The sequence below is a fragment of the Sarcophilus harrisii genome, chromosome 2 (genome assembly GCF_902635505.1).
Source record: "Sarcophilus harrisii chromosome 2, mSarHar1.11, whole genome shotgun sequence".
In the NCBI taxonomy this organism is placed as follows: Eukaryota; Metazoa; Chordata; class Mammalia; order Dasyuromorphia; family Dasyuridae; genus Sarcophilus; species Sarcophilus harrisii.
This window is the reverse complement of record NC_045427.1, coordinates 36,416,879-36,439,030: the sequence shown is the minus strand read 5'-3', so window position 1 is coordinate 36,439,030 and position 22,152 is coordinate 36,416,879. Positions and strand designations below refer to the sequence as shown.

The window sequence follows — 22,152 nt, the reverse complement described above, 5'->3', positions numbered from 1 at the left end:
CCTTTAAACACTTGATTGCCACATGCTCCCAGAGTCTTTAAGTAATTATGGATCTCATAATCCTCAGAAGACCCTCGCAGGACATTTCTTGGATACGCTCCCTCTTACAATGGTGTGGCCAAGAGCTGAACATGGTATTCTGGGTATGGCCTAACCAGAACGGAGCATTCTTAGCCATTCTATAAATGACGGCCAGATCATTCGCCTTTCGCCGTCTTGAGCCCCAGCTCCTTTAAGGCACTTGGCTAGGGATGGGTCCATCTTTCTGTAAGGATCTTATTTAACCCATCTCGGGCTGATTGCAGCCCTGGGAAAAGGTGGTCAAATATGGGAAAGGTCTCCTTCACCATGGCTCTGCCCACTTGCATTCAAGTTCTATCCAATGGCCCTTCCTTGGGACACTTCGAGGGCCAAGGTCAGACGGATTACTAACCTCAGGAGCTAATCAGATTTGTGGCATCTCAGAGTCTGGCTGAGACCCTTAACCTATCACAGTTGTCCGTTCAGCAAACAGCTGTAGGCCGGATAATGCCTTAATCATGAAGGTGACACGGTCCCAAGAGGAAGTGGACGTCTGTCTGCCCCACTTCAGAAGGACTGTACCGGGGATGGGGATGAGAAAAGGAAGAGCCGGCTTTCATCCCTAATGGGCAGCAGGGACCTGGCCCCATCAAAGCTGGAATGTCCAACGGGGCTGCGGAAGGCTTCTGGGGCTCCCCCATATTGTCATCCCCCCCTCCCCCAGGGTTGTCCAACAGTTCTGTGAATCCCTTATTTGCTCCTAAAACGGCCTGAGCTGTGGGGAGGACTAACGTCACTTGGTGAATTTCACTGTGAGAACCCCGTATCCCCCCTCCCCCCCACCCCCGATAGCCCCTGAGGACCGAGATGCCAGGAAGGGAAGCAGGGCCCCGGGCCCAGTGCAGGCTGCCCACCTAGCCTTGTGCTCTATTGCTTAGCCCGAGCCCTCGGCCGGCCAGTGCCCAGTTTTTAAGACAAGGCCAGCGGGAGCTGTGGGGATCAGACCCTAAGCCAACCCCGGTCACACAGACCCCAGGTGGGCGGGCTCAGAGCCAGGGTTTCTCTGGGTCTGCTCTGGCCATGCAGGGGGATGGGTCGGTTGGGCCCAGCATCAGAGGGTCTCTGCTGAAGAGCCCTCCCACCCACCCTGGGCACCTGCAGCTTCGCATGGAGGGTTCTGTCAGCCAAGTTTTAAGCGGTGAAACCTCAAGGCGGCCCCGGGACTCTGGGGACACGTGTGTACCCGGACAGAAGGACGCCTGTTCCCACTAAGTGACTCAGGCCCTTCTCATAGTGACGGCCTGCAGCAAAAGGGAAGCCCAGGATGGGGAAGGCTGGGCCTCGGCCTCCCTCTGGTGGTCAGAGCGCAGTCCTACACTGACTTGGCTTGGAAACCTGGGGGACTGATCCTGCTGCGGGCCGTCCTGCCAGGGAGACTGATCCTGCGGGAGGGGGGGAGGGGGGCAGTCCTACCAGGGAGCCTGCCAGGAAGCTGATTTTGCCAGGGGACCGATCCTATCAGAGTGTGGCTGGTCCTGCCAGGGGGACCGATCCTGCCAGGGGGCTGTCCTGACTTCACATCAAGCTCCTTGCCAATGCTCTGGGTCCTCAGGGAGGCCCTCCGGCTATCACTGCCCCCCCAGCTTAGGGATCAGCCGTGTTAGAGCCAGGATCAGTGGCTGCTGTGCCCGCCGGCCCGCCGCTGGGGTCCTCAGGGGCAAGCTTCCAGACCTCTCCCCAAAGGAGCCCAGAGTCCAGATTTCACCCAGCGCCCCTCTACATGACGGCCTCCAGGCCGGCCCGGAAGGAGGGAGAAGGGGCCAAGTTGGACAGCTGTTTATTGGAGAACAAAGTCATTGCAGGAGCCCCCGGCTGACCCCTCTCCTCCCTCTGCAGGAGCGGTGCAGAGCTGGGAGCCCGCACCGCTGGCAGGGAGTTTCTGAGTGCCGTGTGGATGCCGGGGTGGAGGTCCGAGTCTCTCGGGACAAAGCCCGCACGGGTCCCAACCCAACAGACGTGGCTGGGCCCCAGAGCGGGTCCGGGACGGGGAGAACGGAGAGGCGACGTTGAGTGGGAGAGCCGGGCTTCCAGAACCTCTAAGCCTGGGGGGCGAGGGGCAGGAGGGGGGTTCTCTGCCTCAAGTCCCGGCCCAGCCCCGTCCCCCCCTGTGTGTGGAGGTCCTGGGGACAGGCTGAGCAGGGGCCGGGCAGAGGGTGTGCGTGCGAGCCCGGGAATGTGCTGGTCACTCAGTCCAAGGGGGCCATGAGCAGATGCAGCTCCCGGAAGGCACTGCCGTGGCGGCCGCTGAGGCCGGACTTGGTCTTGATGAGGTGGCTGATGTTCTTCAGCTGCTTGTAGCATAGCCTGCACTTGTGGAGTCTGGGGACAGAGGAGGATTGGGGTGAGGGAGGCCTGGCCCCGTCTCCACGGCCAGCTCCCATCATCCTCCTGGGAGGTCCGGGGAAGAGGGGCAGTAGTAGGGCCGCCCCCCAATGGGATTCCTAGAGCTCCTCCTTTGGTCCTCCTAGCCCTGCCCAGCTTCCTCTGCCCAATCACCCCATCCGGCCTCTATTTAGCCCCCATCCAGCCCCCATCCGCCCCCCCTCCCCCCATCCAGCTCCTCACCTCTCCTCTCGGCTGATGTCCACCCCCACTGAAGGCGGGGCAGCCAGGATGTCTGTGATCAGGGGTAGAAACCGCTGCAGGATCAGCTTTAAGGAGGTGCACCCCGTCTGCACGTAGCTTTGGGGAGAGATTCAGAGTCAGGGGGATGGGCCCCAGTGGCTCCCAAGGAAACCCACTGGGGAGAGGGCTGTGGAGGTGCTCAATCACAAAATGAGAGACTGGGGGCCGCAAAGGACTGGCCTCTGCTCCTGGGCGGAGGGTGAGGAGGGGGAAAGGGAGAGTTGCGCTGTGGGCCAAGCCGGCTTTTCTGGCTCCTGGGTGATGGGGCTCGGTTTCACAGAACAGGGGAAGGGGCCTCCTAGTGTCATCTCGGGGCACAGAGCACCGGGCAGAGGCAGGAGGATCTGGGTTCAAACAGCCTGACTCACTCGCTGTGACCCCCTGGGAAGTCATCTCACCTTCCTGCCTCAGTTTCCTCCTCTATAAAATGAACAGGGGAAGGAAATAGCAAAGCACTCCAGGATCTGTGCCAAGAAAACCCCAAATGGGGTTTTTCAAGAGTCGGACACGACTGTGGTGACTTGAGTGCCCGGGATTTCAGTTACCAGTAGGCGGCAGAGAGTGGGTCTCACTCGGCCGGAGGCGGGGGGGCCAGCTGTGGCTGAGGAGGGCCCCTCCTCCACCCCCAAACCACACACTCTGTAAGCTAAGCCTCCCAAGTGAAAGGCACAGAGGCTGGGGCTGCTCTGGGGGGACCTGCCTCCAAGTGCTGCCTCTGGCTCTATGGGGCCAGGAAGATGCTGGCCTGCCCTGGGGGCAGGAACTCCCCAAAGACAGAAGGGGCTCAGCCAGAGACCGCCAAGGAAGGCTCCTGATAATGGGGGCAGGGGGCGGGGAGAGCGTGGGTGCAGGTGGGTGGGTGGGGTGCTCGGCCTTCACCTCTCATATTTACTCTGAAGCAGCTTCTCGATCTGGGGGAGGACAGTAGTGCAGAGGTCCAGCTTCCAAAGAGACCTGTAGGATGAGAGAGCAGCCAGTCCGAGGCCCCCGCCTGCGCCAGGCCCCTCGTCTGCCCGGCCCCCACCCCTGCTGGGCCTTCTTCTGTCTGGCCCCTGCCCGCACCGGGCCCCTGGTCCAGTCCCTGCCCCGGCGTGGGCCCGGGCACTTACGCTTTCTGATTCACTATGTTGAGGAGGTCTACAACCACGGACAGGTCGTTGATGGCCACGGCTGAGTCCACGGATGTCTGGAGAGACAGAGGCGTGGCCGGGCATCAGGAGCTGCCCGGGCCTCTGAGTCCCAAAGCAAAGCCCTGGTGAAGCCCCAGAAAGAAGCAAGGAGGACTTTTTCCATGCAAGTCCCTGCATGTCCCCAATCTATGTGTGGGCCCATGGAGCTTCAAGTTCAGGCCCACATGTCTGGTTCTGGTTGGGCCCAGCCAGAACCCCCTGGGCTCAGTGGTGGAGCAGAGCAGTGAACCCCTCAGCTAAAGGCCCTCCTTGCCTTGATGTCGCCCGTGGTCCAGACGGCCCGCACTGTGTCCAGGTTCTTATGACGGCTGGTCAGAACCACACACATGGTATCGTGGCCCTTTCGGATCTGGGACATGGCATCTTCATCCACCATCTCTGACTGGTTGGGCATCTTCACGGCCTGGGCAGAGGCAAAAGGCTGGGCTGGGCTGTGCAGGAGGAGCGGGGTCTCTGGCTCCTCCGACCCCAGCGGGTGTGTGAGGCTGCACCGTGGGGTGCACGAGGCCCGGGGCAGGAGCTGGGAGGGCCCACCCTCTGTAAGGTGGGTGTGGGCCCCATGATTACTCCCCCACCCAGGCCCTGAAACCCCCCAGCTGCGCCCACTTTCCTTACAGGTAGGAAGTCGGAGGCTTTGAGCCCGATGGGCTCATTTCTGGCAGCAGGAATGACAGCAGGCTCAGCTTTGGGCATTGGGGTGGAGGTGGCAACGGGAACCCTGGGCACAAAGTCAGACTAGAGGGGAGAGAGGAGCAGTGGGATGTCAGATCCCTGCCCTCCCTCCTTGCCGCCCCGCCCGGCCCCAGGCCCCCGAGACGTACGTTTCCTCTGTTTGGCATCGGGAGTTGGACGTCCATGGCCTGGCTGGGCTTGGACGCCTCCTTTGCTATGGCCACTTCTGGGGAAAAGGACAAACATTCTCTGAGCTCATGCTCAGAGGGGCTGTGGGGGATAGGAGGGGTCAAGGCCACTGCCCTCCCCCCCCCACTCACCATCCTCTGGAGGGGCGGGGAATGGCTCACTCCTCTTGGGTGGGGTCCGACCTGCAGAGGTAAAGTGAAGGGGTGGAGGGAGGCCAGGCCCAGCTCCCAGAGCAGCCTTGCTTCCGCCTCGGCCTCTCTGGCCGCCCAGGGCCCGGGACTCACTGATGCTGTTCTTGGGCTGGAAGATCTCCTTGTAGTCCTCAGCGTTCTGGATCTCGGCCCGGGATTCCCGCTCGTCACGGTCATCCTCGCTGCTGGGGCTCCGCCTCTCGCTCTCCGAGTTCTGCTTCACCCTGACGTACCCGGCCGGGGGGGAGGGGGAGGAGGCCGAGGGAGGAGGGGAGAGAAGATGGGAGAGGGAAGCCTTTGGGTGAGTCCAGCCTCCTGGCCTCTGCTTTTCTCAGGGAGCTGAGCCCGCGCCGCACCTGCTCAAGCCTCTCCACTGGGGAGAATCCCCCTCTGCACCTGGTCCCCGATGCCCCGGATTCCTGGCTCACCTCTGGGGTTTGCTGCAGGCTGTGGCCGGCCTCTCGTACCCTCGGCGGATGGTGGAACCGGTGGGTGTGGGCTGAGCCACGGGCCTGCTGTCCTGCACTGGGTCTTGCACAATAGTCCCAGACCTCGTGACCCGGTTCAGATCCACCACATAAGAGGAAACGTTGCTCTGGGCAAAGGAGACGCCGATCTGGGCTCAAAGAAACCAGAATGTCAGCACTGGAAGGGCCTGTGGAGACCAGGCAGCCTGAGCCCTTCCCTCTCAATGCACGAGGTGAGGGAGCCCCTGGCCTGGGGGGTGGGGGCACGACGAGCTGGCACCTCCTAGCCCCCGGGGCAGCCCCATGCCCAGACACTCAGCTCAGTCTCTCCCTGGATGGCATTTCTAAACTGGCAAATGCTAGCAAACTATCACTAGCCCCATGGACACAGCCTCCAAATCTCAGACAAGTGGAGAGTCGCACACGAAGGCCCGGGGTTCCACCTGGCAAAGCTGGCCCAGGAGGGCTCGGCGGCACTCGGTCAGGCCAAGCACTGGGGATGTCTGCCCAACTTATACTGTGCAAACACATGCCTGAAGGCCTTCAGAACCGGGATCGGTGTCACAATGGAGGCTCTGATGGAGCCGGTGGCAAGGGACTGACCCTGGGGCAGAAGGGAGCAGAGACGTTGGAAATGAAAGCACAGGAGCCTGTACTGCTCGACTATGCGGGTTTGCGACAAGGGTATTGGGGTATTTTTTCCCCCAATGAGGTGAGCATGTAGAAGGAAAGGAAAATAAGGTTTTTAGTTTCTTTTTAAAATTAGATTTAATCATATATATATATATATATATATATATATATATATATATATATATATATAAAATAATGATGGGGAGGGCTGGACCTAGTGCTGTCTAAAGATGGAGCCATTAGTTCCACTGACTAGATTTGGCTCCATTCCACTGACTCGGCTCTAGTCACGGCTTGGACTGTGGGGAGGGGGCGGCCCGCTGGCTGCGCTCACCAGCTGGTTGTTGCAGGTGGTCAGGTCGGCCACCTTGCCCCAGTTCACCAGGACCACATCGAAGCAGCGCTCCGGTTCCCAGCCATACACCCGAAGGGAGTCTTGACACCCGCTGTACAAGCAGCAGCCATCAGGGTTGAAGAGTATACTCCTGGCAACAGACAGGAAGTGGAGAAGGGGGTCACCCAGGATCCACTGGGAAACCACCCCTGCCACCCAAGGGAGATCCTGGTCAAGGCCCTCAGAAGCTCAGGGTGGTTCTGCCACAACCTCAGAAGCCCAGGGTAATTCTGCAACAAGCTGTCTGTGCTCAGCCCGAGTCCCAAGGGTCCAGAAGGGCCTAAAGCTGCCTGATGAGGGACCGAGGGAGCCTCATCTCCCAAAAGCCCAACACTGAGGACACACCCACATACCTGACAGGCCCAGGTTCCCCTTCAATGCAGCTGACCACCTGGAACTTCTCCAGATCCCAGAAGCGGATTGTCCTGCAAGAGGAAACGATCCCCAGGACATAAGTAGGTTTGTCCCTAGCCCTATGTGGGGGTCCCATATCCTAAAGAACTTCTAAATGGCAATAAATCACAGGGACCCCGACTTTCCCAAAACATCTGTCCAGGGATGGAACCAGAGACAGTAGGATAAGGGCCTGGGAGCCAGGCACACCCAGAGAGAGATGTCCTCCTGGCAGGTCCACAGGGGAAGCAGTGAATGAAAAAAGCGCTAGTTAAGGGCTCACAAGGTACAAATGCACCTGAAGGGCCTGGGGGCATGTAACAAATAGAAAAGCCAGAAGGTAAGAAGCAGGATGGGTCAGTCTTCTCCAACAGCGGGAAGTCTCACTCAAAGGACTTTTAAAGCTGTGTCAGACTTAGCCTGCCAGATGCTCTTTCATTTGGACCCCTCTGGACAACAGCCAGAAAAGTCCTGCTCTCCTGCTCCAAAATGTACCCCAAATTCTCAGCAGAAGAGGGGGGTCACAATGGCTTGGAAGGCTGCCCTTCCCAGGGTGAACCCCTGCCATGAGGGCTCTGCTCACCTGTCTGCACTGCCAGAAGCCAGGAGGTACTCATTGGGGTGAAACTCTACCACGTTGACGGGCCCCGTGTGTCCCAGGAACTCGGACATCATCTTCCCCGCAGTCAGATCCCAAAGCTGGGGAGGTGAGAGAGCCAGGCCTGAGCATGGAGCTCACCGAGGGGTGTTCAGCTACCTCCTTGTCTCCAGGCTGGGACAATGTCCGAGCAGAGCCCGGAAACCTTGGCTCAGAGAGATAATCTGTCCCACAGAAACACTGGCATTGGCCTGAGGGCAAACAGGCTCCATTGGGCCCGGCAGGAGACTACGAAAGTGACCCGTCGCCCCAACTTTGAGCCCATACAAGAAGGGGGAGCAGGGATCTACCTTCACGCTGTGGTCATCTGCAGCAGATGCTAACCATTTCCCATCGGGGCTAAACCGGAGACATCTGACGGCCTGAGTGTGCCCCTAAAAGAGAAACAAGCCCATTCAAGGGGCTGGGCGACGAGGCGTGGCTGCAGCACCCACACTTCCCATTTCTTTTCCGTATTGGATATGTTGGAAGGAGAGAAATGCTAAGTTATGACAAGTGGCCGGTCACGTTAAAGGAGAAGGAGAAGTCGGAGATGATGTGGAGGCCACCAATCTAGGGGACCCCAAAAGTGGCTGTGCCTTTGGCAGAAATTGGGAGTCTGCCCGCAACGAGAACCGACTTGAGAGGAACAAAAGGACGGCCCGGGGAGGCAGCGTGCATCTTCAGCCAGTATTTATGTGGCCACTTCCTACTCTGTTCAGCGGATGGGAATGGGAGAGGAGATGGATGCTGAGGAGCATCCAGGCCTGCATCTGGCAAGGGCTGGGCACGGGCAGGACAGGGAAGTAAAGCCAGGGAAAGGGTAATGGCTGAGGAGAGCCTCGAGGGCCACCTCTGCCACTTTTCCCTTAACCAGACTGCCCGCTCTCCTCCTGTGCCCCCAAAACACAGCGCAGTTCTCTCGGTTGTATCAACAACGAACTCATACCTTATACCGGAACACACAGCCTTTTCTCCGTATGTCCCAGAGCTGGGGAGAAGAGAAGCAGAGGGGAGGAGGTCAGGAGGGCGGGCGGTCAAGGCCACAGACTCAGCAACAACAATACCTGGAAGGGGACTGAGTCTGGCTCCTAACCTAGGAACAAGTTCTGAGGTCGGGGGCTCCCCCGCTCCCTCCATGATCAGTCCCAGAAGTCAGGGGAGGCCATACTGAGAGACCAGAAACAGGGCACTCATCTGGGAAGCCTTCCGTCTTCACCATATTCCCAATACTGAGGGTCACACAAGCGGGCTGTGGGTCTCCATCGGTGGCTGCCTTACCTTAATGTTTGTATCCTGAGAACCAGAGGCTACAAACTCCCCATAGGGATGGAAGTCCAGGCTGCAGATGTTGGCTTTATGCCCCATTAAGGTGCGAAGAACTGCCGAGGGGGAAGACAATAGAATGGGATGTGGGTTTTGTTGTCTGACAGAACACGAGGGCAGCTGCTTCTGCCAGGACAGGTGAAAGGCACAGCAGAAAGCCAGCCCCCAGCACTCGCTCCCTGGGTGCCTGTCACCCGTGCCCACGCTGCTGGGAGAGGGAGCCTCTGTGAGGCCGTTGGTTTTCAGGGGGAAACTTCCTGTTCAAGGCTCTGGGGCAGCAGAAGGGACCAGGATCCCTGAAGCTCTCGGCCCAGATGACCCTTTCAAAAGCCTGGCCTCCCCGATCCTTCTGACAGAAGGCACCAATTCTTGGGAGAGTTGTTTGGACAACATTAAAGAAACTTTACTCTGTTTTAAGAGCATGATAAATGAGCCTCTGGGTCACAGACACACTTATCCAACCCCTGATCCCATGGCCCATCTCTACAGTCTTTAATCTTCTCCATCGTGTTTTTCCCTTTTTAAGAATGAACAAGCAGCATTCTGAAGGAAAACCAGCAGGCCTCCAATGCGAGCCACAGAAGGAGCCTGACCAGTGGCCAGAGCCTTCCCGTCAGGCTGCAGTGAAGCCGCCTATAAATTCTCAGCCGCTGCTGCCTCACTGTGCACTCTGCCTGGCGTGTTATAAAGCCCATTTTCTGAAGGGCTTCAGTGCACCCCACCAGGTGCCCCTCAAGTCAGCCCCGGGGATCCCCTGGCCTCGGCAGGAAGCAGGTTTGCGGAATCCTTCAACACCTGATGAGGAGTGGGGTGCTCCTCACTCCATGGGAGGGTTCAGGGGGTGTCTGTTTAGACCCTCTCAAAGGGAGGGGATGAGCTGGCTTTCAGCCACCTCCTCCAGGCTGCCATGGTCTCACAGAGCCCGGCCTAGGAGGGCCAGCCCACTGATGGGGACGAGGGCTCCCTAGAACACTCTAACATCTCAGTCCCAGATGCAGCTGTTGGAGGCTTGAGGGCCTGGGCAATCCCGGTGGCTTCTGCCATGGCCTTTTCTGCCTAGAGGAGGAGGTTTGCCCGGCAAGTAAAGTGTAAGAACTACGGCCTGAGAAGGCCCCACTCTAGGGAGAATGAATTCCAACTTTTCAACAATTCAAATGAGTCTCTTCTGCCGTTGTGTTCCAGGTAGCGCTGCAAACCCTACATCAAACTTGGAGAGGAGCCTGGCAGATCCTCCACCTTTTGCAGAACAGCACATCTGCTTGGGTGGTCTGGGGGAATGGGCTGGGCTCAGGTCTCAGAGGGGAGTCCCTTGCTGAAGGTCCTGCTCCTTCTGAGGCTGCTTCCTGATCTTCCTGTCTCTATCTTGTACAGAGATGGCTGCTGCCTCCCCCAATTAGGACGTGAGCTCCTGGAGGGCAGACTCCCAGTCTTTGCCTTTCTTTGTGCCCCAGTACTTGGTACAGTACCTGCACACTGAAAGCCTTTAATAAATGATTTTAAAACTGACTTGCTAATTTGCTTGCAGCTTTTCAGGCATTTGTTCCCCCAGCAGAGAGTGTGTGCGTCTGCAGTGAATTTAGTCCTGAGGGAAAAGGGAGCAGGATGGAGTCGAATTCAGGTGGCTTACCTTCTGGCTCCACTCCCTCAGAACAAATTATTCTTGTTACTGCTTCCTGCTTTTTAAGTCTTTTCAGGGCATTTTTGTATGCGTGACCCGCTCTGATTCTCATCACAAACTTGTGATCCTCTCACAAGAGAGGCTGCTGTCTCCACTTTGTGGAGGATGAGGCTGGGGCCTTCCAGTCTAAGGAGTCAGTGAAGACGGGGCTCGAAGGCGGGCCTCTTGTGCTGCTGGCACCCCTTCCTGGCGGCTGAGTTCTGGAACAAGCCCAGCACTAGCTCCTTGGCTCCCTTTTTCCTTTATCTCCTCAAAACAAGCCCCTCCATTTGTCCCCCCCCCCTTCCCTGGGGGATCTTCCGTTTAGGGTGGGGGTCTGGCCTTGTGTCTGGTGCTCCCAGAAATTACAGGCCTGTGTGACTGGTGAAGGGCAACTGGGGCACACAATGCTCCCGACTCCTCAATTCTCCAGTGGGGCCACATTGCTCTCACAGCTCCTCTTTCTTAACAGGGCGTCTCAGAAACCGGGCTTCCCTCACCGTGAGCCTGAGTAAGGAGATCCCAAGGAGGGCTGGAGGCTGTGCGCCATTACTCCTGATGCAATGGCTTGGTGCAGAGCCGCAAGACCAGTTCGTTGGGATGCTGTACTTTACAACCACCATTTGTTTTTGCCATCTGATGGGTGTTTCTCCAAGAGGGTTGGGAATTCAGCCTTCCAAGCAGTTCTCTGTTCTTGAGCAAGAGCAGGTTTTCAAAATGTAACAAGACATAGTCAGACGCCTTATGGTCTACAATTGTTGCTGCTCCATGGCGGAGATGAAAAAGGGCATTTGGCCAAAGGCACGTGGAGGCAGCTTTCGTGGTGAGCAGGGAGCCATGAGAGGAGACGGAATGCTGGAAAGAAAGCCATCTGAAGCCCATGTCCTGGCTTTGAACCGGAGCCACTGGGGTGTTGGTTGGAAGTGCTTTTACAACAATTTAGTCATATCAGTATATAATATATACTGTTGTTTATGTGTACATAATCTCCATTTTATATACAGAAATAATATATATAGTTGTTAGGTTAATATTCCACAGAAATGCAAATTAAATAGAAACATATACAATACAGGCAACAACAACTCTCATGGCCTTTTCCCCTCCTGCCCTTTCTGACTAAAATCCAAATCATTTTGAACAATTATCGATTAGCTAGCACAGTTGTTAATTAGCTATCACAAGCTATCTTGTGGGCAACTTTTCCCACCACTGGGGAGCACATGGCTAACTATCAATGATACTTTTCCCCCAAGAGTCCATTTTTTTCTTCTTCCCTTTCTTACTTTTCCCTCTCTTTCCTCCATTCCTTTTCCCTTCAATTTAATGTTTGTTTAGGAGCTACTGTGTGTAAAGTATGTACAACATAGGAATAAAAATATGTCACAAGAGCTTGATAAATCAAGTGTTCTAAGAGAGCAGGGGAAAGCGAGACCCCTTCTGGCTTGGGAGAAAAGGGCAGGATCAGGGACTAAAGGAAGAAAGGGCATCTGGTCTGGGCTTTGGATAGGATTCTGGCAAGTCCAGATGGGGCAGAGGGCTTTCCAGGGCGGGGGCCAATATACTGAATGACAGGAATGTAATGGGAAGAACAACCAAAACGCCCATTGCTGACTTCACCAGGCCCTGGGTAGAAGATGAGCCTGGTCCCCGCCTAAGTGATGCTCAGATCTGCTTGTGTGCCATCTCTGGCTCAGGGGCACTGGGACCTAAGAGCCTGGCCTGGATTCTGGCCCTCGATCAGGGGATCTGGTCCTTCATTCTCCTCTTGTGGCAGAGGCAGCCAAACAGTCCTTAAGCCTACAGACAGAGCTGACTGCTTCAATCAACCTTTCACCCAAGACTTCTGGGAAGAGCCTTCTCCAGCTCCACAAAGTCATCGGACCCTCAATGGGAACATAAAGACAAAAACAATGGAGAAAACAAGGGCCCAAACCTACTTTTGGCAGCTTCCAGGTCCCAAACGCGAATGGAGCCTGACTGGGATCCGGCCACAATGAGCTCCTCAGGGGTGTTGAGTCGGACGCTCTCCACAGGCGACGTGTGGCCAGTTAAGCTCTGTGGACAAAAGACAAGTGGCCTAGAGGAGCAGCACTATTAGAATGAAGGGCCAGAGCCTTCTGAGCCAAATCTGCCTTCTCTTGGTTGAGCAGAAACAGTGCGGACCTGAGGAGGTGGGGCTGCAGTCCTAACTCAGGCTCTGTGGCTCACTTCTGGGAAGATCACCTTCCTTTGCCTCGGTTTCCCCAACTCTCAAAGGGGATGGTATCATTTCAGATGATTTGATCCTGTTGCCCTCGCCTACTTACTGCTCTTCACATGTGACCCTTTTAGCCCAAAGCAATCAATGCAGACCCTGGTCCTTCTCCATGCTCCCTTCACATACTTGCATGCCCCCCGGAGACTGAGCTCAGAGCCGGGACAAAAGCTTCCGACACCCAGCCTACCCCAAGCCAATGCTCCAAGGGGTTTGAATGCTGCTGCAGCACGCCGGCTCCCCCGGTATTACCTGGTTCCCGGGGATGCTGCTACCACCCTAACTGCAGCATCTGGCTCTGCCGTGATCCCCAAGGGCTCATTTAGCACAGACTGTGAGAAGGTCCTGCTTGGGAGATGAGATTCTCACAGGGCTCAGAGCAGGTGAGAGCCATGGCAGTAAATTGGGACCCCAGGAGATGAAGGGCGCAGCCCGTTCTCTGTCTCCAGGATGGCACCGAAGCAGCCTCAGGCTAGATGAGGGAGCGGGGCTGATCCTGCGGTTTGTCTCTGCGGGGGCTCGTCCAAAGAATGACAACTGTGCCTCGTGGGGGACACTCCTTGGCTGTGGCCCTGCAGCCATCTCCCAAGTGTGCTGGCTCCAAATGGAACGCAGCTGGGCCCACCCGAGTCTGTCAGCTGAAAAACGGTTCTATTCTCTGGGGTGAGAGAAGCTCCAGAGATCCAATCCTCTGCTTCCCACACTCTTAGCTTCAGTCCCGCTATTCTAGCCCTCTGCTCTTACTACGTCTTTCTGAGGATCAGAGGTTTTAGCGCATTATGTAGCTCAATCCTCTCATTTTACAGAGGAGGAAACTGAGGCCCTGAGAGCCTGAATGGCTTTCCCAAGGTCACACAGGGTGTAACAGTGGAGCTGGGACCCTGGCTGGGTGCTCGGCCTCAAGCCCTACGCTGTGGGCCTGCCTCCCGTCTCTGTGGTTCTTGGCACATCAGCTCTCAGGCCCCACGGGGCCTATGTGGGCATCTTCCCCATTCTCTTGGAGTCACTTAGGAGAAGAGCGGGAATGCTGAAATGACCCAGCTCCTCCAGTCTGGGGGCGCGCCTACTTCTGTGCCCCCCCCCCCCCCAGGCCCTGCCTCCCCCTGCCCTGGCGCTGCTTACCATGATGCAGTTGGGCTTGTTCACTGACCACAGGTTAACCCGGCAATCATCTCCTCCTGTTGCTAAAAGCCGTCCCGAACCTTTGCCCAACACCAGGGAGGACACGTTGCTGGCGTGGGCCACAATTTCCTCTGCAGAAGGAGGTGGAATGGAAGAGACCAATGTCATTGGAAGCCTTGTGTCCAGGAAACCAGGCCCCCCAATGCCATCTGTGCCTGTTCCCCATCAGCTCGGAGCCCAGCGGCCCCGGCCTCCCTTGTGTCACTGAAATGCTTGTGGGGAGAAGGCTCAGGGCCGGGAAAAGGCTGGAATTCCCATCCCAGACAACAGCTGAATGGCTGCCATGAGACTGCAGGTGCAAGAGAGATGGGGAAGGGAGGGACCCTAAGGACCCCCTTTCCAGTCACAAAAGGCGCTGATATCCATCTTCAAGGAAGGAGAATGGCCCAGTGGCTGGGGGTGGTCTCAGGGTGAGAAAGGCCACCATCTCTGTGTGACCTCCAGCAAGCTGCTGGGCCTCCGTTTCCTCCTCTGTGAAATAAAGGGATGAGGCTGGGGGGGAGGGGTGTCTCCCAATTTAGAAGAATGACCCCATTACTGAGCCTCACGGAATTCCTACAAACTGGGCAATCCAGGAATTCTTGTTACTGAAGAAGAGGAAATGGCCCCAGATGGGGCAGAAGCAGCCCAGGACCGGAGGTCAAACCCCCCATTCTAAGGAGAAGGAAGCTGAGGCCCAGGGAGGTGATGGGAATGAGGTGGGGGGAGGGGGAGGAGGCTATTCTGGGGGAAAGAGACGCCTGATGTGGGCTGCAGGGCGGGGCCCGAGGCAGGCGGCCTTTGTGCTGCTTTCATGCCTTAATGTCCTGGGAGGCAGGGTCCCCAGGGAGTCGTTGCAGCAGGGCCTGCTCTGGGTCTCCCAGGGTCTCAGGGCAGGGCCGTGTCCTTTTCCAGCCCTCGGGAGCCAAGTCTCCTGCTTTCACGACAGGGCTTGAACATCATGGTGGGGAGGGCAGGCAGGGTGTGCCCTGGGAACGTGGCTGGACATGCATGCCCCTATGCCCCGGATTCCCTGGGTTCAGAGGAGCCTGGGGGGCTCCCCGAGGGCTGCTGTCAATGGGCACCCACAGGAGGGCAGCTTACCCAGGTGAGGATGGTCTTGGGGACCTCAGAGTACCCCCCCTGCACAACAGCGTCATCTAGGAAGCAGCTACAAACTGCCAGAAGGGACGGGGCACAAAGGGCAGGCCCATGTGGCACCAAGGGCAGGGACATGTGGGCACCAAGGGCAGGGCCACATGGGCACCAAGGGCAGGGACATGTGGGCACCGAGGGCAGGGCCGCATGGCACCGAGGGCAGGGACACATGGGCACCAAGGGCAAGGACACATGGACACCAAGGGCAGGGCCGCATGGCACCAAGGGCAGGGGCACGTGGGCACCAAGGGCAGGGAAGCGTGGGCACCGAGGGCAGGGCCACATGGCACCAAGGGCAGGGATGCGTGAGCACCAAGGGCAGGGACGCATGGGCACCGAGGGCAGGGCCACGTGGGCACCGAGGGCAGGGATGCGTGGGCACCAAGGGCAGGGATGCGTGGGCACCAAGGGCAGGGATGCATGGGCACCGAGGGCAGGGCCACATGGGTACCGAGGGCAGGGCCACATGGATACCGAGGGCAGGGCCATGTGGGCACCAAGGGCAGGGCCGCATAGGCACCGAAGGCAGGGCCACATGGGCACTGAAGGCAGGGTGCTGGGCTCTGGGCCCCTGCTCGGTTTGGGCCTTCTCCACATTCCCTGGCACCGAGCGGCCCTTGCCACCTGCACTGCTCCTCCCGTGTGGGCCCCCTGGCCTCTCCCAGTGAGGACAGCACCCTGAGTGCTGTCTCTCTTCAGGGGCCTGATGTCACCAGCCAAGCTGTCATGGCCATCCCTTTCTAGCTCCTGCCTGGGGACCAGTTCTACTGCTGAGTGACCTTGGATCAGTCACGTCCCAGCCCTGGCCTCGGTATTCCCTGCTGTAAGATGGAGCTGCCGGCTGGGTTTCTGAGCCTCTCCTCCTCCTGCAGCTGCACACACCTCCTAGAGGCCCAGGCTGTGACTCTGCAGCAAGGGGGGAGGGGAGAGAGTGGCGAGTGCTGCATTGAGATTAGATGGTCATCAGGAAAAACAGCCTCTCGGCCTGGAATGACCGACTGGGCGCTGCAGGGCACAGAGCTGAGCAGGGAGGGAGGGCGCTCCTGAGCCGGGAGGGGCCCAGGTGGCAGACACACAGTCAACAAGAAAAGTGATGGCTTAGCTGCCTGTGGAAAACAGCAGTGATGTCACCCACCAGTGCCAGAGAGAGGAAATCGGCTGCAAGCCCGAAGCAAAGTGAGGCCCGCCTGCTGCCATCTGCTGTAAGCCAGCCTCCGGTGGGCCAGCCCGGGCCTCTGGCCTACATTAAAACCTCGTCCCATCTGCTAGGATGTGACCCGGGTGAGGGCCTGCCCTCTGGCATTGCCTTGGACCCTACTGACAGGCAAAGGTCAGCCAGGAGCTATGGCCAGAGCAGAGAAACGGGGTCCTGCATCACCCGCCATGAGAAGGGGAAGGGGGGAGTCCCAGGCTTAGATCCCCACTGCTGCCACGGCCTCTGGTCCCTGCAGTCAGAGCCCAGGCAGGTCCTGTCTACCTTGGACACTTGTGGCCCCGTGGGGCTCCTGGCTAGTACCTGAGATGCCAGGATCACTGACCTAGAGGCCAAGAGGGGCGTGACCTCCTAAGCTTACGTAGGCCGTAAGCAGTGGCCCGACCCCCAAACTCTAGTCTTCACCCTCCAACTCAACTTTCTCTCTTGCCACCATCCCAGCAATACAAGAGCAAGCAATATTCCAGGAGCCCGGCCATGGGAACAAGGGGGTCTCAGTCTGGCAGCATGATGCAGAGGGAAACCGGGCCATGGCTTCCATGGCTAGTCTAGTGACCTTCTGCAAAGGTGTCATTCTGACAAAGACTTGACTCAACCCAGGAAAACAAGCCTTTTTTCCTAGTATAAAAGTCCCCTAAGGGTTGAGGAAAACCATAGAGGGCATGTTCTTTGATCCATTCTGTCTAATTTTGGTCCTATTAGTCTAATTCAGAATCCTTGGGCCATTAAGAAGGGTCACCGGGGGACTAACACGAACATCCCTCTGGAACACTCCATTCTCCAGGGGACAACAGGTGGCTAAGATGTTTAATAAGCAGACAGCAGGAGAAAAAGAAAAGCAAGAGACTCACGTAGCTTCCATGCGGTCTTGGTAACAACCGGGGTCGCCATTTTTGTAGCCAGTTCCTTTCAGTTGGCGTGTACCCCCAAACCAACCAGAAAGGATTGCAAGGGGAGCTCTCCACTTCCCCAGTGGGGTGGGGGAAGAACCCCCCCAGATTCAAGTCTCAAGTTGGAGCGTAGTTTCGACACATCCAGGCAGAGACAATTCCCTGTTTTGTGGCCCTTTGTTAAGTCCTGTTTTATAACATCCAAGCAAGCAGTTTGTGTCTGCCAGCATACATCCCAGACCATGGAGAATCAGTTTTGGTCCATTGTAGAGTTATGTTAATCTGAAAAAAAAAAAAAATCCACTTACATTAACCTGACATAGTAAGAGCAAGAGCTTTTGATCTAAAGAAAAAAATCCCCACCACAAACCAACCTTAATAAAAACTTTGGCTTGGGGGAATGAGCCAAGTGGTGACACTGTTCCTTTCAGCAGTGGCACCCAAAGAGTGGGTTCTCTTAAACATGATAATTTTGATCAGCAATAAAAAAGTGGGTGCTTGTGAAAGCTCCAATATGACTACAAGGAGACGACACCACGCTTGTTTCCCAACGTGAAACAAATTCAGGGAAAGGCCCAGTGTTTACAACGGCAAAATCCAAATCACTAGAGATCCTGCCCAACTCCTCCCTCGCAGCCGGCTGAGAAACCCAGCACGCAGCAGTTACAGCAGAAAGACCTTTTTCTGGGGTGATTTCAAAACAACGACCCGAGGGAAGCAAGGGAGGGCGACCCCGGGCCAGAGGGACTATCTCCCCTCCCATTCTCCCAACCTTATTTTCCCCCTTAAAAAGGGTTTCCCCGAACTGAGAAACCCCAAATTTGCGCCCGATTTTTCTCCCTTTTTGGGAGGTTGAGATTTTTAAATCCCGGGAGATTTCGATGATTTTTTCAGCCGGACCGAACTGTTTTCCGAGCCTTTTCGATTTTTTGGATTTTGTCCGGAGTTTTGTGATTTTTTGAAATTTGTTTTTGGGCCGATTGTTGGGGAAATTTCGACCATCCGGTGATCTTCGACTTGATTTGACCGCCGAACGATCTTTTGATTTTTGGGAGCGCTGCCGTCTGAAATTCCGATTTGAAAGCCGGCGATCTTTTGGTTTGAAACCTTTTGATCTCGTGATTTTCCCCCCCCTTTTGGGCTTTGTCCTCCCCGGCCGGGGTTTTCCCCGGGACCGGGCCAGGGGGCCGGGGGAGGCCACCTGCCCCCGACCTCTCGCGGCGCCCCGGCCCCGGCTCCGCGGCTCAGGGAGGCACGGATCGGATCGCCCCCCGCCCCTGCGGGCCCTCAGTCCCCAGCCCTCGCCCCCTGCTACACCTGCGGCGGCGGCAGCGGCGGCTGCTCTGATGGTGGAGGATCCGCTCCCAGCGCGGCCCCCACCTGACTCCATCCTCCGACCTGATTGGCCGCTGCTTGACAACCGACCCTCACAACAAAACCTCCGTCCTCCGTCCCCGCCTACCTTCGCCCTCGGGCCAATCATCCGCCGTCGATGCCACGCCTCCTGGAAATCTTCACCAATGAAAACAGGCCCTTGTGCCGCTCTCTCGCATCACGGCCCCTCTTTTCACTTATTTCGACTAATCACAATGAAAGGGAGTTCGAGGTCCTCCCTCCCCGGTTTACGGTGAACCAATGTGCTCCTGCGATTTCTTAAGTCCCGCCTCTACCTCGGAGCTCCATCCGTCCTGGTCCCTCCCCCATCCCCTTCCTCCCCATTCTCATGTACGTTTAAAAATCTGCGGCACGCCTCCAACGGCGTCCGCACCAATCCCCTTAGCAACCAATCAGATTCTAGCCAATCACAGCTCTTATTGTTGAGAGGCCGGCCGCGTCTCAATCAATAGGAAGAGCCTTAAAGAGAACCGTGAAGTCGCCGGGCCGTCATGTTGATTTGGGGCCAATCTGGGGCGAGACCCTTCCCCTTCTCCCCTACCCTGATGTCTTAGTCTCCAAAAGGGCGAAGCGGCTTTTCGTCTCCAGCCCGGGAGCCCAGGGTCGCTCGGACGAGCCAAGTGTTCCAAGTCATTCAAAAGGAGATGCTTCCTTGGGCGTAGCTACGTAGGGCCTTACTTAGAGCTGCCGAGAAGTCGGGGCGCCAAGTGCGGCCTGGAAGAAGGAGGCCCAGAGGGGCCCTGCCTCGCAGGCCGGGCAAGTCTCCTAACACATAAATATAAAATTTGTGATACGGCCTATTGTGTATCAATAATACGTACAGTAAGGGAGGAGGGCGGGAGCCCACTGAGGGAAAGAAGGCGCCACAAATTGTAGCCCAGGAATGGAATGGGATGGAACGTTCCCTCCGAAGAAACGCCGAGAAGGCGACGGCAGAGAAACCGGGGGCGACCTGTATTCCCTGGTGCGCGGCGAGCGAAGCGGCCGAAAGAACCAGAGCAATGAAGGCGCGTGACCTCAGAGACGGAACGGGCCCAGTGAGCCCCCGCAAGGTGCGGCCCTCACACGTGGCGCTTTGTTTTGCTCAGTAGCATGTCGGGGGGGAGGGGGAGGGTCATTGGAAAAAGAACAGTGACGTGAAAAAAGACATTAAAACGTTTTTGAAAATAAGACATTAATTTTTAATTAATTTTTATTTTAATTAACATATATAATATAATAATATATTTGTATTATCTAATTATTTATAATTAATAATTAGTAATTGATTAATATTGATGATATTAAATAATTGATCATGAAATTATTAATAATATATAATATAAAATTAATTTTAATGAAATTTTTAAAAAATTCACCAGTGGGGGGAGGGCAACTGCAGTGGATAGAGCATCGGGCCCTGAAGTGCAAATCCGACCTCAGAACTGAACACTTCCTGGCTGTGTGATCCCGGGCAAGTCACTTCACCCCAATTGCCTCAGCCAAAAAAAAAAAAAGAATTCAGAGGAAACTTTAACTTTATTAACCTATTTCAGATTTTATCAATCAACAAGCTTTTTTCAGGCCCTTGTTATATGTCGGGAACTTTGCTAAAAATGAAGAATACAAGGACAAAAGTGAGGAAAAAAAACTATGGGATTACAAAAACCAACAAAAAACAAATATATATATATATATATATATTTATAAATAATTTATATATAAATAAATAAAATATAAATAAATATAAATATAAAATATATATAATATAAAAAATATAAATATAAAAAATATAAATAAAATATAAATAAATAAAAAATAAAATATATATATATTTATATATATATATTTTATTTAATCATGTACATGCTACACATATTGTGATTATGTTTGCTATATATAATATACACAAGAGAATATACTAGTAATAGGGCCGGACTTTAGGGATCAGGAAAGGCTTATAGACAATGATATGCTGAGTTTTGAAGGAAATCACAACTTTTTTTGCATTCTAAAAGGCAGAGGCAATGAGAAAGTACACTTCAGGCTTGGCGGGGATGACCAAGGAAAAGGCATATAGATAAGAAAGTGTGTGTGTAGAATGGAGAGTAGGTCAATATATGTGCATCAAGAAGTGCTAGAGGGAAGTAAAATTAAAAAAAACTGGAAAAATAGGATGAGGGGACATTGTAAAGAGATTTAGATAACAGAAATATTTGACCCTAGAGTTTATAGGAGGAGCAGGTAGGTGGGACTGTGGGTAGACAATGTGGGGCTTGGAATCAGGACATCTGAATTCAAATCTGGCCTCAAACACTAGCTGTGACACCCTGGACAAGTCACTTCATCCCATTTGCCTCGGTTTCCTCATTTGTAAAATGATCTGGAGAAGGAAATAGCAAAGCCATTTAGTACCTGGGCCAAGAAAACCCCCAAAGGGATCATGACTAAACAATAAAGGAGTTTATTTAAAGGAATAATATGATCAGAACTACACTTCAGGAAAATCACTTGGAGAAAGTGGGGAGAGACTCGGGCAGGCAGTCCACATAGAAGGTATTGCAATAGTCTTGTTATGAAGATTTGAATGAGGATGGTAACAGTTTTAGTAGAAATGTGAATATAGAAACGTCAATATCTGGCAATATAATTGGATATGTATGATGACACCAAGGTTATGAACCTGGATAACTGCAAGGACACTGACAGTAATAGAAGTGGAAGTGGAAGGAAGAGAAGTGGATGGGGGGAAGAAGGCAGTGAATTCTGTTTTAGATATATTAAAGTTGAGATAGCCTGTTACGTGTTGAATAGGCATTTAATGATCTTGTACTGGAACTCAGCAAAGAGACTAGGACTGGATAAGATCTGCACAGAAGTAGCAACTGAATTTATAGGAGCTAATGAAGTGGACAATTAAGAAAAGTAGTGAAAAGAGATTTACTCAGTAGTGGATGATATGCATAATGAATCTGAAAGCAGACTTGAGGAAGACTTGGGTGGAAGGAAAACAAGGGGAGAGATGTATTTTGAAAACCTAGAGAGGAGAACATATCCAGGAGAAGATGATCATACCTTTTTTCCCCCCCTGAGGCAATTAGGATTGTGACTTGCCCAGGGTCACACAGGTAGGATAATGGTAAGTGTCTGAAACCAGATTTGAACCCCACCCTCCTGACTTCAGGGTTGGTGCTCTATCCATTGCACTACCTAGCTGCCCAAGATGATCACATCTTAAAGAGAGACCCAAAAAGAATGAGGATAGAGAAGAGGCAATTAGATTTATCAATTAAGAGATCACTGGTAATTTTGGAGAGAGCAAGGTCAATTGAATAAGGAAATCAAAAACTGTGGAGTTCTCTTCTTTTTTATAATATATGATGGTTCTCTGTGAGCAGGTTTCTTGGGGAGGTTTTCTGGAGGCAGCCTTAGTTTCAGTTCAATGTAATAATCATCCCAAATGCAGCCAGCTGATAAAATCCAAACATTTATTTTCTCCTTCCAAGTCTTGTCTCTTTCCTTGGGCCCGGTTAGATTTCTTAGAGGCCTCTCTCCCTTCTTGGTTCCAAGAGCTCTTGCAGCTTGTCTTTTGTTGCCTCCAGCTCCCTCTGAATCTTGGTTCTCCCAGACAGCATATTAGCTTC

General features: G+C 54.6%; 1 protein-coding gene across 3 annotated transcripts; it reads right to left on the bottom strand.

The window, feature by feature from the left end:
• Nucleotides 1–1,841: 1,841 nt before the first annotated feature.
• KATNB1 (katanin regulatory subunit B1) lies at nucleotides 1,842–19,640 on the bottom strand. 3 transcript variants are annotated; one of them, XM_031949921.1, is made up of 20 exons: nucleotides 18,452–19,640; nucleotides 17,096–17,416; nucleotides 13,835–13,965; nucleotides 12,396–12,513; nucleotides 8,754–8,854; nucleotides 8,422–8,463; nucleotides 7,784–7,867; nucleotides 7,419–7,534; nucleotides 6,796–6,867; nucleotides 6,383–6,533; nucleotides 5,377–5,564; nucleotides 5,042–5,172; nucleotides 4,889–4,939; nucleotides 4,718–4,794; nucleotides 4,512–4,631; nucleotides 4,150–4,299; nucleotides 3,816–3,892; nucleotides 3,586–3,660; nucleotides 2,647–2,763; nucleotides 1,842–2,400 (listed from the first exon to the last, which is right to left on the bottom strand). In XM_031949921.1, the coding sequence occupies exons 2-20, from the start codon at nucleotides 17,133–17,135 to the stop codon at nucleotides 2,268–2,270; spliced, it is 1,974 nt and encodes a 657-aa protein (XP_031805781.1). In that variant the 5' UTR covers nucleotides 17,136–17,416; nucleotides 18,452–19,640; the 3' UTR covers nucleotides 1,842–2,267. The 3 variants fall into 3 exon arrangements, with proteins under 3 accessions (XP_031805781.1, XP_031805782.1, XP_031805783.1); XM_031949922.1 differs by having other exon boundaries at nucleotides 18,597–19,640; XM_031949923.1 differs by lacking the exon at nucleotides 18,452–19,640 and adding an exon at nucleotides 17,509–17,531.
• Between the last annotated feature and the right edge of the window lie 2,512 nt (nucleotides 19,641–22,152).

Coding starts and splice junctions, on each gene's coding strand:
- KATNB1 (XM_031949921.1), bottom strand. CDS start 17,135: ATGGCGACCCCGGTTGTTACCAAGACCGCATGGAAGCTAC. Junction 8,855..12,395: donor GGACCTGGAAGCTGCCAAAA/GTAGGTTTGGGC, acceptor CCCCCTCGGCAG/TTCTTCGCACCTTAATGGGG. Junction 4,632..4,717: donor CGATGCCAAACAGAGGAAAC/GTACGTCTCGGG, acceptor TCTCCCCTCTAG/TCTGACTTTGTGCCCAGGGT.